The following is a 14,143-nucleotide window of genomic DNA, read 5'->3' on the forward strand; positions in this document are numbered from 1 at the left end:
GCTTGTCCATTCAACCACTAGGGCAGGTGGAGCTTGTGTCCTGAGGCTTGGGCTTTGGAGGTCAGGCCCAACGGACAGGACTGGAGTTGGCTGTGTGAAGACAGTCTGAAGGGGCTACAAGGTAGTACACCACAACTGATGGGAGTCCAAGAAGAAGCCCAGGTTCTTCAGAGAGACAAGGGACCACTGTGAGGGGGCGCAAGAGGAGAGGGGTGTCACAGAAGCTTCTTTCTCCATATGCTCATAGGCGGCCCACACAAACTCCAGGGCTGGGTGCAAGTCATAGCTGCCATCTCAGATTCCAGGGGTAGGCACAGACTGGTGCCAATGCCGTTGCCAAGAGTTCCACAAACAATCTGTAAGTCAATGCCCCACCTTTCCAGGAACTTGCATGGCTTGCCACTGCTGTGAGTCCGCACTCAGGGTCAACTTCCCTGGGAGCATGTGAGGCCTGCCTCTGCTGCCAAGGGTTTCATGACCCAATGCCAACCACTGCCCCCACCTCTCTGGGGGTTTGCAGAATAACACTGTCACTGCAGAGGAACACAACTGCAGCCCCCACCTTCCTGGGAACCTACATCAGTCGAGCATCTGTGCACTTGCATACTCCTTATCAAGGTGGTAACAACCAGCACATGCTGACGAAAGAGACAGCAAGCATCCAAATCAAAACCGGCCTTCACACCAAAAAAATATTAAAACCCAAAAAAGCTATACGGGGATGTTCCTGCTTATAAATAGCCCTCTAAGACAACATGAGACAGTTGTTTCTCCTAAACTCTTGGACTAAGAGAAGTACAAGGAAAATGAGAAGCAGAGAAACCACTCTCAGTTAAAATATCAAGAATATTTCCCTGAAGGAACAATGAAACAAAACTCTTCAGTCTAAAAGACACTGAGTTGAAAAAGGAGATAATGAAAATACTGAAGGAATTAAGAAAGGCTATCAAGAGAAATACAGATTATTATTAAAAAAGAACTAGAAACTGTGAAAAGGAGCTAAGTAAAATCTAAAAATTCATTTGCCAAGATGAAAGCTGAGCTCAAGGCAGTAAATAGCAAAATGAATAATGCAGAAGAAAGAATAAGTGACCTAGAAGACAGACTAATGGAAAGCACCCAATCAAAAGAGCAGACAGAAAGCCAAATGAAAAAAAAAAGGCAATATAAGAGACCTATGGGGTAATAATATAAAGCAAGCCAGTCTATGCAGAGATTGAAGAAAAAGAAAGAAAAAAGGGGACTGAAAATGTATTTGAAGAAATTATGGCTGCAAATTTCCCAAACCTAAAGAAGGAAACATATCCAGATACGGGAAGCACAGAAGGTCCCAAACAAGATGAACCCAAATAGACCTACTCCAAGACATAATAAAAATGGCAAAAGTTAAAAATAAAGAGAGAACTCTAAAGGCAGCAAAATAAAAACAGAGTTCATTACTAGGGAACCTCCAGAAGGCTATCAGTTGACTTCAATACAGAAATACTGCAGGCCAGAAGGGAGAGGCAGAATAAAAGGAAATGATCAAATCACAAAAAGTAAAAGGGAAGAAGAAAAGAATCAACTGGAAAATACAGTTTGGTGTGGCAATATGTAAATCAACTACACTTCAACATTTTTTTTAATGAAAAGTGTAAATCAACTATATTTCAACAAAATTTTTAAAGGAAAAAAAAAAGAAATAGAAATAAATACATGAATCAATAATTACTTTAAATGTCAATACTCCAATCCAAAGACATAGAGTAGGACTTCCCTAGTGGAGTACTGGATAAGAATCTGCTTGCCAATGAAGTAGACACGAGTTCGATCGCTGGTGCTAGAAGATTGCAAATGCCATAGAGCAAGTAAGCCTGGCCCCACAACTAACGAGTCTGTGTGCCGCAACTACTGAACCCAAACCCATAAAGCCTGTGCTCAGCAACAAAAGAAGAAACCACAGTGAGAAGCCCACACACAACAAAGACCCAGCACAGCCAAAAATTAATTAATTTTTAAAAACGAAGAGGGGATATACACTATCATGTGTAAAATTAAAAAAAAAATAAAAGAGTGACAGACTGGATTAAAAAATAAAAGCCTACCATATTCTGCCTACAAGAGATCCACCTTAAGGCAAAGGACACATACAGATTGAAAGTGAAGGCATGGAAAAAGATATCTCATGCAAAAATAAAGAAAGCAGGACTTGCAATACTCATATCAGACAAAACAGATTTTAAAAAGGCTACAAAGATAAAGGACACTATATAATGATAAAAGGATCAATACAAGAGGAAGATTTTACACTCATCAACAAATATGCACATAATTTAAGAGCACCCAAATACATAAATAACTAACAGATATGAAGGGAGAAATCAGCAGGAAGACAATAGTAGGAAAGTAACACCCAACTCACATCAGTGGAGAGATTTTCCAGACAGAGAATCAAAATGCAACAGAAGTCCCAAATGTTACAACAGAAAAGTAAAACTTAATAGGTATTTTCAGGACACTGCATCCAAAAAAACCCCACAGAATATACATATTTTTCAAGTGCACACACATTTTCTAGGATTGACCACATGTCCTGGGGCACAAAACTAACCTAAACAAATTTAAGGGTACAGATATTATTTCAAGCATTTTCTCCGATCACAATGGCATGAAACGAGAAATCAACCACAGGAAACAAGAAAAAAAAAAGATTACATGGAGACTGAATAACATGCTACTTAAAAAAAAAAAAAAAAGGTTCAATAAGGAAATTAAAAAGTACCGTGAGACAAACAACAACACAACCATAGAAAATCTATGTGAAGTGAAGCCGCTCAGTCGTGTCCGACTCTTTGGGACCCCATGGACTGTAGCTGACCAGGTTCCTCCATCCATGGGATTTTCCAGGCAAGAGTACTGGAGTAGGTTGCCACTTCCTTCTCCAGGGGATCTTCCCGACCCAGGGATCAAACCCAGGTCTCCCACATTGTAGGCAGACGCTTTACGGTCTGAGCTACCAGGGAAGCCCTATGCAATCCAGCAAAAGCAGTTCTTAGAGACCAGTTCATAGTGATAACAGGTCTTCATCAAAAACAAGAAAAATATCCCAAGTAAAAAGCCTAATCTACTACACAAAAGAATTAAAAAAAAAAAAAACAAACAACCTAAAGTCAGAAGAAGGAAGGAAATAAAGATGGGGGTAGGGGAGAAATAAAATAGAGATTAGGAATAGGGAAAAAAAGTCAACAAAATCAAGAGCTGGTTCTTTCAAAGGGTAAACAAAACTGAACTTCCAATACAAAAAAAGCCCAGGACCAGAGGGCATCATAGGCAAATTCTCTCAAAGAAGAATATAGAAGATTGAAGGAGAGAGAACAGTCTCAAAGACATTCTATAAAGCCACCATCACTCTAATACCAAAACCAGAGGAAGAAACCACCAAAAAAGAAAATTACAGGTCAGTATCATTGATGCATACATAACACGACCAAGTGGGATTCATCCCAGGTTCACAAGTATCGTTCAACATATACACAAATCAACGTAACACATCACAGTAACAAGTCAAAAACCACATGATCATCTCAACAGATGCAGAAAAAGCATTCAATATCCATTCAAGATAAAAACTCCTATTACGTAACAAATAAAAAGGATCCAAATTGGAAGGGAGGAGGTACAATTGTTACTATATGCAGGTGACATGATACATATATAGAAAGCCCTAAGAACTATACATAAAAACGAACAGATCTAATAAATGAATTCAGCAAAGTAGTAGGATACAAGATTAACATTCAGAAATTGGTTGCATTCCCTTCACAGTAACAATGAAATATCAGAAAGAGAATGTCCTTTAAAATCTCACCAAAAGATATATGTCAGAAACAAACACAATACTGTAAAGCAATTATCCTCCAATTAAAAATAAATAAACCGAAAAAAAAAAAAAGAAACCTTCCACGAGAAAAAAAGTTTCACCAAAAAAATTTAAAACCTAGGAATAAACTTGAGCAAGGAAGTGAAAAACTTACATGCTGAGAGTTATAAAATATTAAGAAATAAAAGAAGATTCAAAGAAACAGAAAAATAGCCCATGCTCTTGAATTGAAAGAACACTGTTAAAATGGAAATACTATCCAGAAAAATCTACAGATTTTAATGTGATCCCTATCATATTACCCCCTCATGACATTTTTTCACAGAAGTAAAATAATCCAAAAATTTATGTGGAACCATAGACCCACAATTGCCAGAGCAATTGTCAGGGGGGAAAAAAAAGAAAAGCAGGAAGCATAACTCTCCCAGACTTCAGACAATACTACAAAGCTACAGTAAACAAAACAGTTTGCACCTGGTACAAAAACAGACATGCAAATGACTGGAACAATATAGAGAGCCCAGAAATAAACCTATACAATTACAGTCAATCTCCAATGAACAAAGCAAGAATAAACAATGGGAAAAAGACAGTCTCTTCAGCAAGTGGTGCTGGGAAAGTTGGACAGCTGCATGTAAAAAACGAAGTTAGAACATACCCTTTCACAACACACAGACATGAACTCAAAATGGCTTAAAGACTTAAAACATATTTTGGCGTTTTTGTAAGGTGAGTTCATATCCTTCTGCTCTGCCACCTTCAGTGTCTAGTTTTATTTAACACTATAAAACTCCTAAAATAGAGCATAGCAAAAACATTCTGATACAAATGGTACCAACGTTTTTCTTAGCTTAGTCTCCCAAGGCAATAGATATAAAAAGAAAAGAAAAAAAAAAAAAACACAAATTGGAGCTAATAAAACTTACAAGCTTTTGCATAGCAAAGAAAACTATAAGAAAAACCCAACAAAAACAACAAAAAATGAAGACAAGATATGGAGTGGGAGAAAATTTCTATAAATGATAGGACCAACAAGTGCTTAACTCCAAAATATACAAATAGTTTATATAACTCAAGAACAAAAAAACAAACAACCCAATCAAAAAATGGGCAAAAGATCTTAATAGTTAATTCTCCACCTCAACAGATATTTTTCCAAAGATATACAAATAGTCAGTAAGCACATGAAAAGAAGCTCAACATCACATTACAGAAATGCATATCAGAACTACAATGAGGTACAATCTCACAGCAGCCAGAATGATCATGATTAAAAAGTCTATAAGTAACAAATGCTGGAGAGGATGTGGAGAAGAGAAATCTCCTGCACTGCTGATGGGAATGTAAGCTGGTACAGCTACAATGCAAAACAAAAAGAAGGTTCCTCAGAAACCTAAGAATAGAATTACCATATAATCCAGCAATCTTGGGAATACATCCAGGCAAAACTGTAATTCAAAAAGACACATGAACGCCTATGTTCATAGCAGCACTATTCACAAGAACCAAAACACAAAAACAACCTAAATTTCCACCAACAGATAAATGGACAAAGATATGGTATAAATACAGTGGAATACTACTCAGTCATAAAAATGAAATGCCAAGTGCAGCAACGTGGATGCAACTATAGACATTATCACACTAAGTGAAGTTAAGTCAGAAAGAGAAAAACAATTATCACCTGATATCACACAGGTGGAATCTAAAATATGGCACAAATGAACCTATCTGTAAAATGGAAAGACTTTCAGACACAGAGAACAGAATTGGGGTTGACAAGGTGGAGGGGGGAGGGAGAGGGATGGCCTGGGAGTACGGGGTTGGTAGATGCAAATTATCACATTTAGAGTGGATAAACAATAAGGTCCTAACGTACATCACAGAGAATACAATATCTTGTGATAAACCATGATGGAAAAGAATATAAGAGAATAACTGAGTCACTCTTCCAGCAACACAAGAGAACACCACAAGATCTTGACGACCCAGATAATCACGATGGTGTGATCACTCACCTAGAGCCAGACATCCTGGAATGTGAAGTCAAGTGGGCCTTAGAAAGCATCACTACGAACAAAGCTAGTGGAGGTGATGGAATTCCAGTTGAGCTATTTCAAATCCTGAAAGATGATGCTGTGAAAGTGCTGCACTCAATATGCCAGCAAATTTGGAAAACTCAGCGGTTCCATGGGACTGGAAAAGGTCAGTTTTCATTCCAATCCCAAAGAAAGGCAATGCCAAATAATGCTCCAATTATTGCACAATTGCACTCATCTCACACGCTAGTAAAGTGATGCTCAAAATTCTCCAAGCCAGGCTTCAGCAATATGTGAACCGTGAACTTCCAGATGTTCAAGCTGGTTTTAGAAAAGGCAGAGGAACCAGAGATCAAATTGCCAACATCTGTTGGATCATCAAAAAAGCAAGAGAGTTCCAGAAAAACATCTACGTTGCTTAATTGACTATGCCAAAGCCTATGACTGTGTGGATCACAACAAACTGGAAAATTCTTCAGGAGATGGGAATACCAGACCACCTGACCTGCCTCTTGAGAAACCTGTATGCAGGTCAGGAAGCAACAATTAGAACTGGACATGGAACAACAGACTGGTTCCAAATAGGAAAAGGAGTATGTCAAGGCTATATACTGTCACCCTGCTTATTTAACTTACATGCAGAGTACATCATGAGAAACGCTGGGCTGGAAGAAGCACAAGCTGGAATCAAGACTGCTGGGAGAAACATCAATAACCTCAGATATGCAGATGACACCACCCTTATGGCACAAAGTGAAGAGGAACTAAAAAGCCTCTTGATGAAGGTGAAAGAGGACAGTGAAAAAGTTGGCTTAAAACTCAACATTCAGAAAACTAAGATCATGGCATCTGATCCCATCACTTCATGGCAAATAGATGGGGAAACAATGGAAACAGTGACAGACTTTATTTTGGGGGGCTCCAAAATCACTGCAGGTGGTGACTGCAGCCGTGAAATTAAAAGATGCTTGTTCCTTGGAAGAACAGTTATGACCAACCTAGACAGCATATTAAAAAGCAGAGATATTACTTTGCCAACAAAGGTCCATCTAGTCAAAGCTATGGTTTTTCCAGTGGTCATGTATGGATGTGAAAGTTGGACTATAAAGCTAAGCAGTGAAGAATTGATGCTTTTGAACTGCAGTATTAGAGAAGACTCTTGAGAGTCCCTTGGACTGCAAGGAGATCCAATCAGTCCATCCTAAAGGAAATCAGTCCTGATTATTCATTGGAAGGACTGATGCTGAAACTGAAACTCCAATACTTTGGCCACCTGATGCAAAGAACTGACTCATTTGAAAAGACCCTGATGCTTAGAAAGATTAAAGGCAGGAGGAGAAGGGGATGACAGAGGATGAGATGGCTGGATGGCATCACCGACTCAATGGACATGAGTTTGAGTAAACTCTGGAAGTTGGTGATGGACAGAGAGGCCTGGTGTGCTGCCGTCCATGGGGTCGGACACGACTGAGCGACTGAACTGAGTCACTTTGTGTACAGCAGAGACTGGTATAACACTGTAAATACATTATGCTTCAATTAAAAAAAACTGAAAAAGATAAATTAAAGTCAATACTGTAGTTGGTGGAGCAGAGGGTATGAACTCACCTCCTTAGGAAAACACCGAACTCACAGCTAACTGCTGAAGAACCAGTGACCAAAAAAAAAGGCTGGAACCTACCAGAAAAAAATTGCCCTACATCCAAAGACAGAGAAGCCACAATGAGATGGCAGGAGGGGTAGCAATCATGTTAAAATCAAATCCCATACTCAACAGGTGGGCAACTCACAAAACGGGAAAACAATTAAACCACAGAAGTTATCCCACAAGATTGGAAGTTCTGAGCCCCATGTCAGGCTTCCAGTCTGGAGTCTGGTAACAGGAGAAGGAGTCCCTAGAGAATTGGGTTTTGAAGGCCAGCAGGATTTGACTGCAGGAATTCCACAAGGCTGGAGGAAGCACAAACTCCACTCTTGGAAAGGAGCAGACAAGTCTTGTGTGCACCAGGACTCAGGGGAAAAAAGCAGGACCCCATAGAGACTTGGTCAGACCCACCTGCCTACTAAAGGAAGATCTTGCAAAGGCAGGGATGGCTGTAGCCCACTGCAGAACAAAGATTCTGGCAGCAGCAATTCTATAAAGTACTCATTGGTATGAGTCCTTCTAGAGGCCCGCATTAGTTCCACCAAACAGCCTATAAACTTCAGTGGTGGGTCATCTCAAAGCCAAACAGCCAACAGGACAGGAACACACCCCACCCATGAGCAGACTTAAGTCTCCCTCAGCATGGCCCTGCCCAAGCGAGGGACAAAACGCAGCTCAGTCTACAGCAGGGGAGGAACCAGCCTCTCTCATCAGAAAGCCTGCACAAGTCGCTTAAGATGGCCTCATACACCAGAGAGCAACAGAAGCAGCAAGAACTACAATCTTGTAGCCTACGAAATGGAAACCAGTTACAGAAAGTTAGAGAAAATGAGAGAAGAGTCATATGTCATAGAAGAAGGAAACATGAAACCCCAGAAGAATAATTAAGTGAAGTAGAGATGGCCAACCTACTACCGGAAAAAGAATTCACAATAAGGACAGTGAAGATGAAGATGAAACATGATATCAGAAAAAGAATGTAGGCACAAATCAAGAAGATGCAAGAAGATACAGAAGAACTAAAGAACAGACAGAGATAAACAAAAAATACAATAATTGCAGAGAAAAATACACTGGAAGGAATCAATAGTGGAGTAAGAGAGGCAGATAATGGATAAGTGACCTGGAAGGCAAAATGGTCGCAATCACTGCCACAGAAAAGAATAAAAAAGAATGAAAAGAAATGAAGACAGTCTAAGAGAACTCTGGGACAACGTTAAACACACCAACATTCACACTATAGGGGTACCAAATGGAGAAGGGAGAAAGGACCTGAGAAAATACTAGTGTAATAGCTGAAAAATTCCCTAACATGGGAAAGGAAAAAGTCATCCAAGTCCACATAGAGTCCCAGGAAGGAGAGTTCCAAGCAGGATAAACCCAAGGAGGAACATGGTGAGACACACAGTAATCAAACTGAGAAAAACTAAAGACAAAGAAAAAAAATATTCAAAGAAGCAAGGGAAAAGCAAATAACAAACAAGGGAACACCCATAAGATTATCAGCTGATTTCTCAGCATAAGCTCTGCAGGCCACAAGGGAATGGCACAATTATATTTAGAGTGATGAAAGGGAGGCACCTACAACTAAGAATACTCTACCCAGCAAAGCTCTCCTTCAGATTCGATGGAGAAATCAGAAGCTTTATAGACAAGCAAAAGCTAAGACATTCATTTCTCATGCTAGCAAGGTTATGCTCAAAATTCTTCGAGGTAGGCTTCAGCAGTACCTAACTGCAAACTTCCAGACGTACAAGCTGGGATTAGAAAAGGCAGAGGATCCAGAGATCAAATCGTCAACACTCACTGGATCATGGAAAAAACAGGGAGTTCCAGAAAAACTTCTAATTCTGCTTCACTGACTATGCTAAAGCCTTTGACTAAGTGGATCACAACAAACTGTGGAAAATTCTTAATGAGATGGGAGTACCAGACCACCTCATCTGTCTCCTGAGAAACCTGTATGCAGGTCAAGAAGCAACAGTTAGAACTAGACATGGAACAACAGTTCAGTTCCAAGTTAGGAAAGGAGTATGACAAGGCTGTATATTGCCATTCTGCTTATTTAACTTATATGTAGAGTACATCATGCGAAATGCTGGGCTGGATGAATTATATGATGGGCTGGATGAATTATAAGCTGGAACCAAGACTGCTGGCAGAAATATCAACAAACTCAGAAATATAGATTATACACCACTCTTAATGGCAGAAAGTAAAGCGGAACTAAAGAGCCTCTTGATGAGGGTGAAAGAGGAGAGTGAAAAAGCTGGATTGAAACTCAACATTCAAAAAACTAAGATCAAGCATTTGGTCCCATCACTTCATGGCAAACAGATGGGGAAACAATGGAAACAGTGATAGATCTTATTTTCTTGGGCTGCAAAATCACTGCAGTGACTGTAGCCATGAAATTAAAAGACTCTTGCTCCTTGAGAGGAAAGCTATGACAAACTTAGGCAGTGTATTAAAAAGCAGACATCACTTTGCCAACAAAGGTATGTATTGTCAAAGCTATGGTTTTTCCAGTAGTCGTGTATGGATGTGAAAGTTGGATCATAAAGAAAGCTGAGCACTGAAGAAGTGATGCTTTTGAATTGTGCTGGAGAAGATTCTTGAGAGTCCCTTGGACAGCAAGATCAAATCAGTCAATTCTAAAGGAAATCAATCCTGAATATTCAATGGAAGAATAGGTGCTGAAGATGAAGCTCCAATACTTTCGCCACCTGATGCAAAGAGCCAACTCAACTGGAAAAGACCCTGATGCTGGGAAATACTGAAGGGGAAAGGAAAAGAGGACAGCAGAGGATGAGATGATTAGATATCATCATCAACTCAATGGACATGAATTTGAGCAAACTCCAGGAGACAGTGAAAGACAGGGAAGCCTGGCATGCTTCTGAACTTAGCAACTGAACAACAACAACAACAACAAAAGCTAAGTTAATTTAGCACCAGCAGACCAGCTTGCAACAAACACTAAAGCAACTTCGCTAAACAGGAAACAGACCAGCAACTTAAAATACCTTATACATATATAGAAAACCTTGTGGGAATAGCAAATCCAGAAACTACAATAGATAAACACATTTAAAAAAAAGCAATTCAAACACAACATTAAAGATGATCATCAAAACTAGATACCATTTTTTACATACTGGATTTTAAAACTGCAAATAATAAAATGTCATTTATAATGGAGAGACACCTGCACTCACATAAATTATTAGACTGTGAATTGTTACAGCTATTTAACAGGTGATCCAACATTTCTTATTACAGTATATCCTAGTACCCAGCAAGTCCACTATAGCCATCATCTCAAAATGCATAATAAAGGCCTATGAAAGCCATATACAAGAAAGTTACCTGAAGTCCTGTTTATAGTAATGAAAAACTAGAAATAACCTAAAAAGCAATCCACAAGGGAACTGATAAAATAATCATGGTATGTTCATACCAAGTAATGCCACACAGAACTTTGAAAGAATGAGGAAAATGTGTAAGTCTTAACGTGGTTTGATTTCCAAATAAGTGACTGAAACATGCAAGGGGCTTGCAGGATGTAGTCAAGGTTGTGGTTTGGACCTAGCCAGAGATTTCATAAATGTTTGCTAACTCTGTTACATATTTTCCCCTACTCTATTGCTTACCATTTAATTGTTTACAATGTGGCAAGCAATTTGCCATTTGGCAAGCAATCCAGTAGGGGAAAATACCAATGTAACAGAATTAGCAAACATTTATGAAACCCATGGGGACTGCAGCCATGAAATTAAAAGACGCCTACTCCTTGGAAGGAAAGTTATGACCAACCTAGATAGCATACTCAAAAGCAAGAGACATTACTTAGCCAACGAAGGTTCGTCTAGTCAAGGCTATGGTTTTTCCTGTGGTCATGTATGGAGTGAGAGTTGGACTGTGAAGAAGGCTGAGCACCGAAGAATTGATGCTTTTGAACCGTGGTGTTGGAGAAGACTCTTGAGAATCCCTTGGACTGCAAGGAGATCCAACCAGTCCATTCTGAAGATCAGCCCTGGGATTTCTTTGGAAGAATGATGCTAAAGCTGAAACTCCAGTACTTTGGCCACCTCATGCGAAGAGTTGACTCATTGGAAAAGACTCTGATGCTGGGAGGGATTGGGGGCAGGAAGAGAAGGGGACGACAGAGGATGAGATGGCTGGATGGCATCACTGACTCGATGGACGTGAGTCTGCGTGAACTCCGGGAGTTGGTGATGGACAGGGAGGCCTGGCGTGCTGCGATTCATGGGGTCGCAAAGAGTCAGACACGACTGAGCGACTGAACTGAACTGAACTGAACTGATGAAACCCATATGGGACTTCACAGGTGCTGCTAGTGGTAAAGAATCCACCTGCTGATGCAGGAGACATGAGACGTGGGTTCGACCCTGGGTGGGCAAGATCCCCTAGAGGAGGGCATGGTTACCCACTCCAGTATTCTTGTCTGGAGAGTTCCATGGACAGAGGAGCCCACTGGGCTATAGTCCATGGGGTCATAAAGAGTCAGACACGAATAAGCAACTAACACACACACATACACAGACACATGCATACACGAAGCTAAGTTCAGTGTATGTGAATTTATACACAGTCTATGGAGTTAACATTTTAAGTTTTTTTTTTTTTTTTTAACATTTTAAGTTTTATGCACTTCTCTGTATATAACATACTTCAAAAAAATTAAACTAAACAACAATGAACTGTGTAAGAACTAAATTCAGTTTACCTGTGACTTTTTCTTTCCTGGAACACATACTTTCACACTTTTCCCTTTTATCAGAAGAGGTGTTGTTTCAATGTACTCCATGACTGCAGTAATTGCTTCTTTAAATTCCATTTCCAAGTAAGCCTAAAATGAAACATATTATACTTTAAGTCAAAAATCTACCTTAAAATTCTCTGACTTAATACTTCCTTGTGGAATATAAAACTGAAATTACCTCAAGTCCTGTTGATTTTACCTCCTTTCACTTTTTCCTCTTGCTAAAGTATAATCTGATCTTTAGGATGTTTTCACACACAAAATGGACATTTAACCTAATGGAATTTCTATACCATTACCAAGATAAGGAGGAAGCAGTCCATGGCAAGATCATAAGAGAGTAAGAAACAGGAAGGCAGGGCTCACTGAACAACAGGAAAGAAGGCAGGATCTAGTCTAGCTGCCGTTAAATTTGAACTTTTTAAGGTTTCTTGCAACAAAGAAAATTATACCAACTATGTTCTCTTGTTTTACATCCTAATTTCATGTTCTGTTTACTCCAGGGTTTGTAGAGTTTATAGAACTTTACTATGTAAGTTACAGAAATACAATTCAAATGTAAAAAATACTGTACAAACAAAATCTTTTTTTTTAACATCACCTCACTGAAGTGCTAAAGCAATGAATGGCAAACTATGGCCTGCCATCTGTTTTTTTATAAATAAGTTTTTTTGAACACAGCCATGCATATTCATTTATATATCATCTATAACTGTTAAGTACTACAACAGAGTTGTATAGCTGAGCAAAATAGTTGAAATCCTATGACATGCCACACCTAAAATATTATCTGGCCCTTCAAAGAAAAGTGTACTCGTCTAAAAAAACAGTGTGCTGTTGTAAAGGATATAAAGCAGTATCTAGGAACCCTGTTCATTCAATTCCAAACATTTACATAACTCAAGTAACAGTTGTATATGGAGTAAAAGCTGAAAGATCTGACAAGTCTTTATAAAACAAAATTATGACTTTTTAGAACAGACTAAATAACTCACTTCCTTTCTGTATGGAACAATCAGGACATCATTAACCTTTCCAAATGGTTGAAATATTTTTCTAATTTCTTCTTCAGTACAGCCATCTTCTGGTAATTCAGATATCAGAAGAACAGGACCATAATGTGAAGACTGGTCCTTCCGAAGCTATTTTTGAGATGAATGAAAATTAAACCAAATTAAGTGACAAAGTATAGTTACAATAATTCCCAATATAATTTTTCTACCATTTATCCTAGTACATTAAGCAATCTTTTTTATTAAAATATTATATTTTCTGCTTATAAATATAAATAATTCTTACACTTTCTACTTATACAAATATTTTAGAACATTTAAAAACTTTTTGAAATACTAAGAAAAGCAGGAAGAAATGTTTTATATTTTACCACTCAAACCCAACAGCGGGCAGTTTACAGGCAACCAATCACAGATGCTCTTTTCTGTACAGAGAAGCATTTCGTAACAAACCAGACCTATGAAGTAGTCCAAAACTAGTAAAGAGTACTTTTCTATACAAAATTGGATGGCACATCATCAGTAAAGCTGAAGTTACAGCTTTATTTAGTCTGTTGTAATAATTTAAAAAATATCTAGATAGACATAGTATTTTAATAGATTCCATATATACAATTTGAATATACTTTATTATTTACCACCTATGTTAAAAATTGACTCAAAAAAACTTTTAAAGTTCCACTACTGCCATCTAGAAATCTAGAAACAAAATGAATGTTACAGAACCAGTTAGCCTTTTCAAAATTAATTCCCTATACTCAATATTTCTTCAAAATTCTGTAGTATCAGGTTGATTACTGT

At 38.6% G+C, this 14,143-nt stretch overlaps 1 protein-coding gene across 8 annotated transcripts in view; it reads right to left on the minus strand.

Moving 5' to 3' along the window:
* Nucleotides 1-14,143, minus strand: part of ZNF638 (zinc finger protein 638) — a 90,716-nt gene that overhangs the window by 47,820 nt on the left and 28,753 nt on the right. For all 8 annotated transcript variants that reach the window (NM_001192476.2, XM_024998652.2, XM_024998650.2 and 5 more), the window contains 2 exons: nucleotides 13,325-13,471; nucleotides 12,294-12,416 (listed from right to left, as the gene is read on the minus strand). In NM_001192476.2, coding sequence (NP_001179405.2) covers nucleotides 12,294-12,416; nucleotides 13,325-13,471 — 270 coding nt within the window. The remainder of the gene's footprint in view (nucleotides 1-12,293; nucleotides 12,417-13,324; nucleotides 13,472-14,143) is intronic.

Source organism: Bos taurus, chromosome 11 (genome assembly GCF_002263795.3).
Source record: "Bos taurus isolate L1 Dominette 01449 registration number 42190680 breed Hereford chromosome 11, ARS-UCD2.0, whole genome shotgun sequence".
Lineage (NCBI taxonomy): Eukaryota > Metazoa > Chordata > Mammalia > Artiodactyla > Bovidae > Bos > Bos taurus.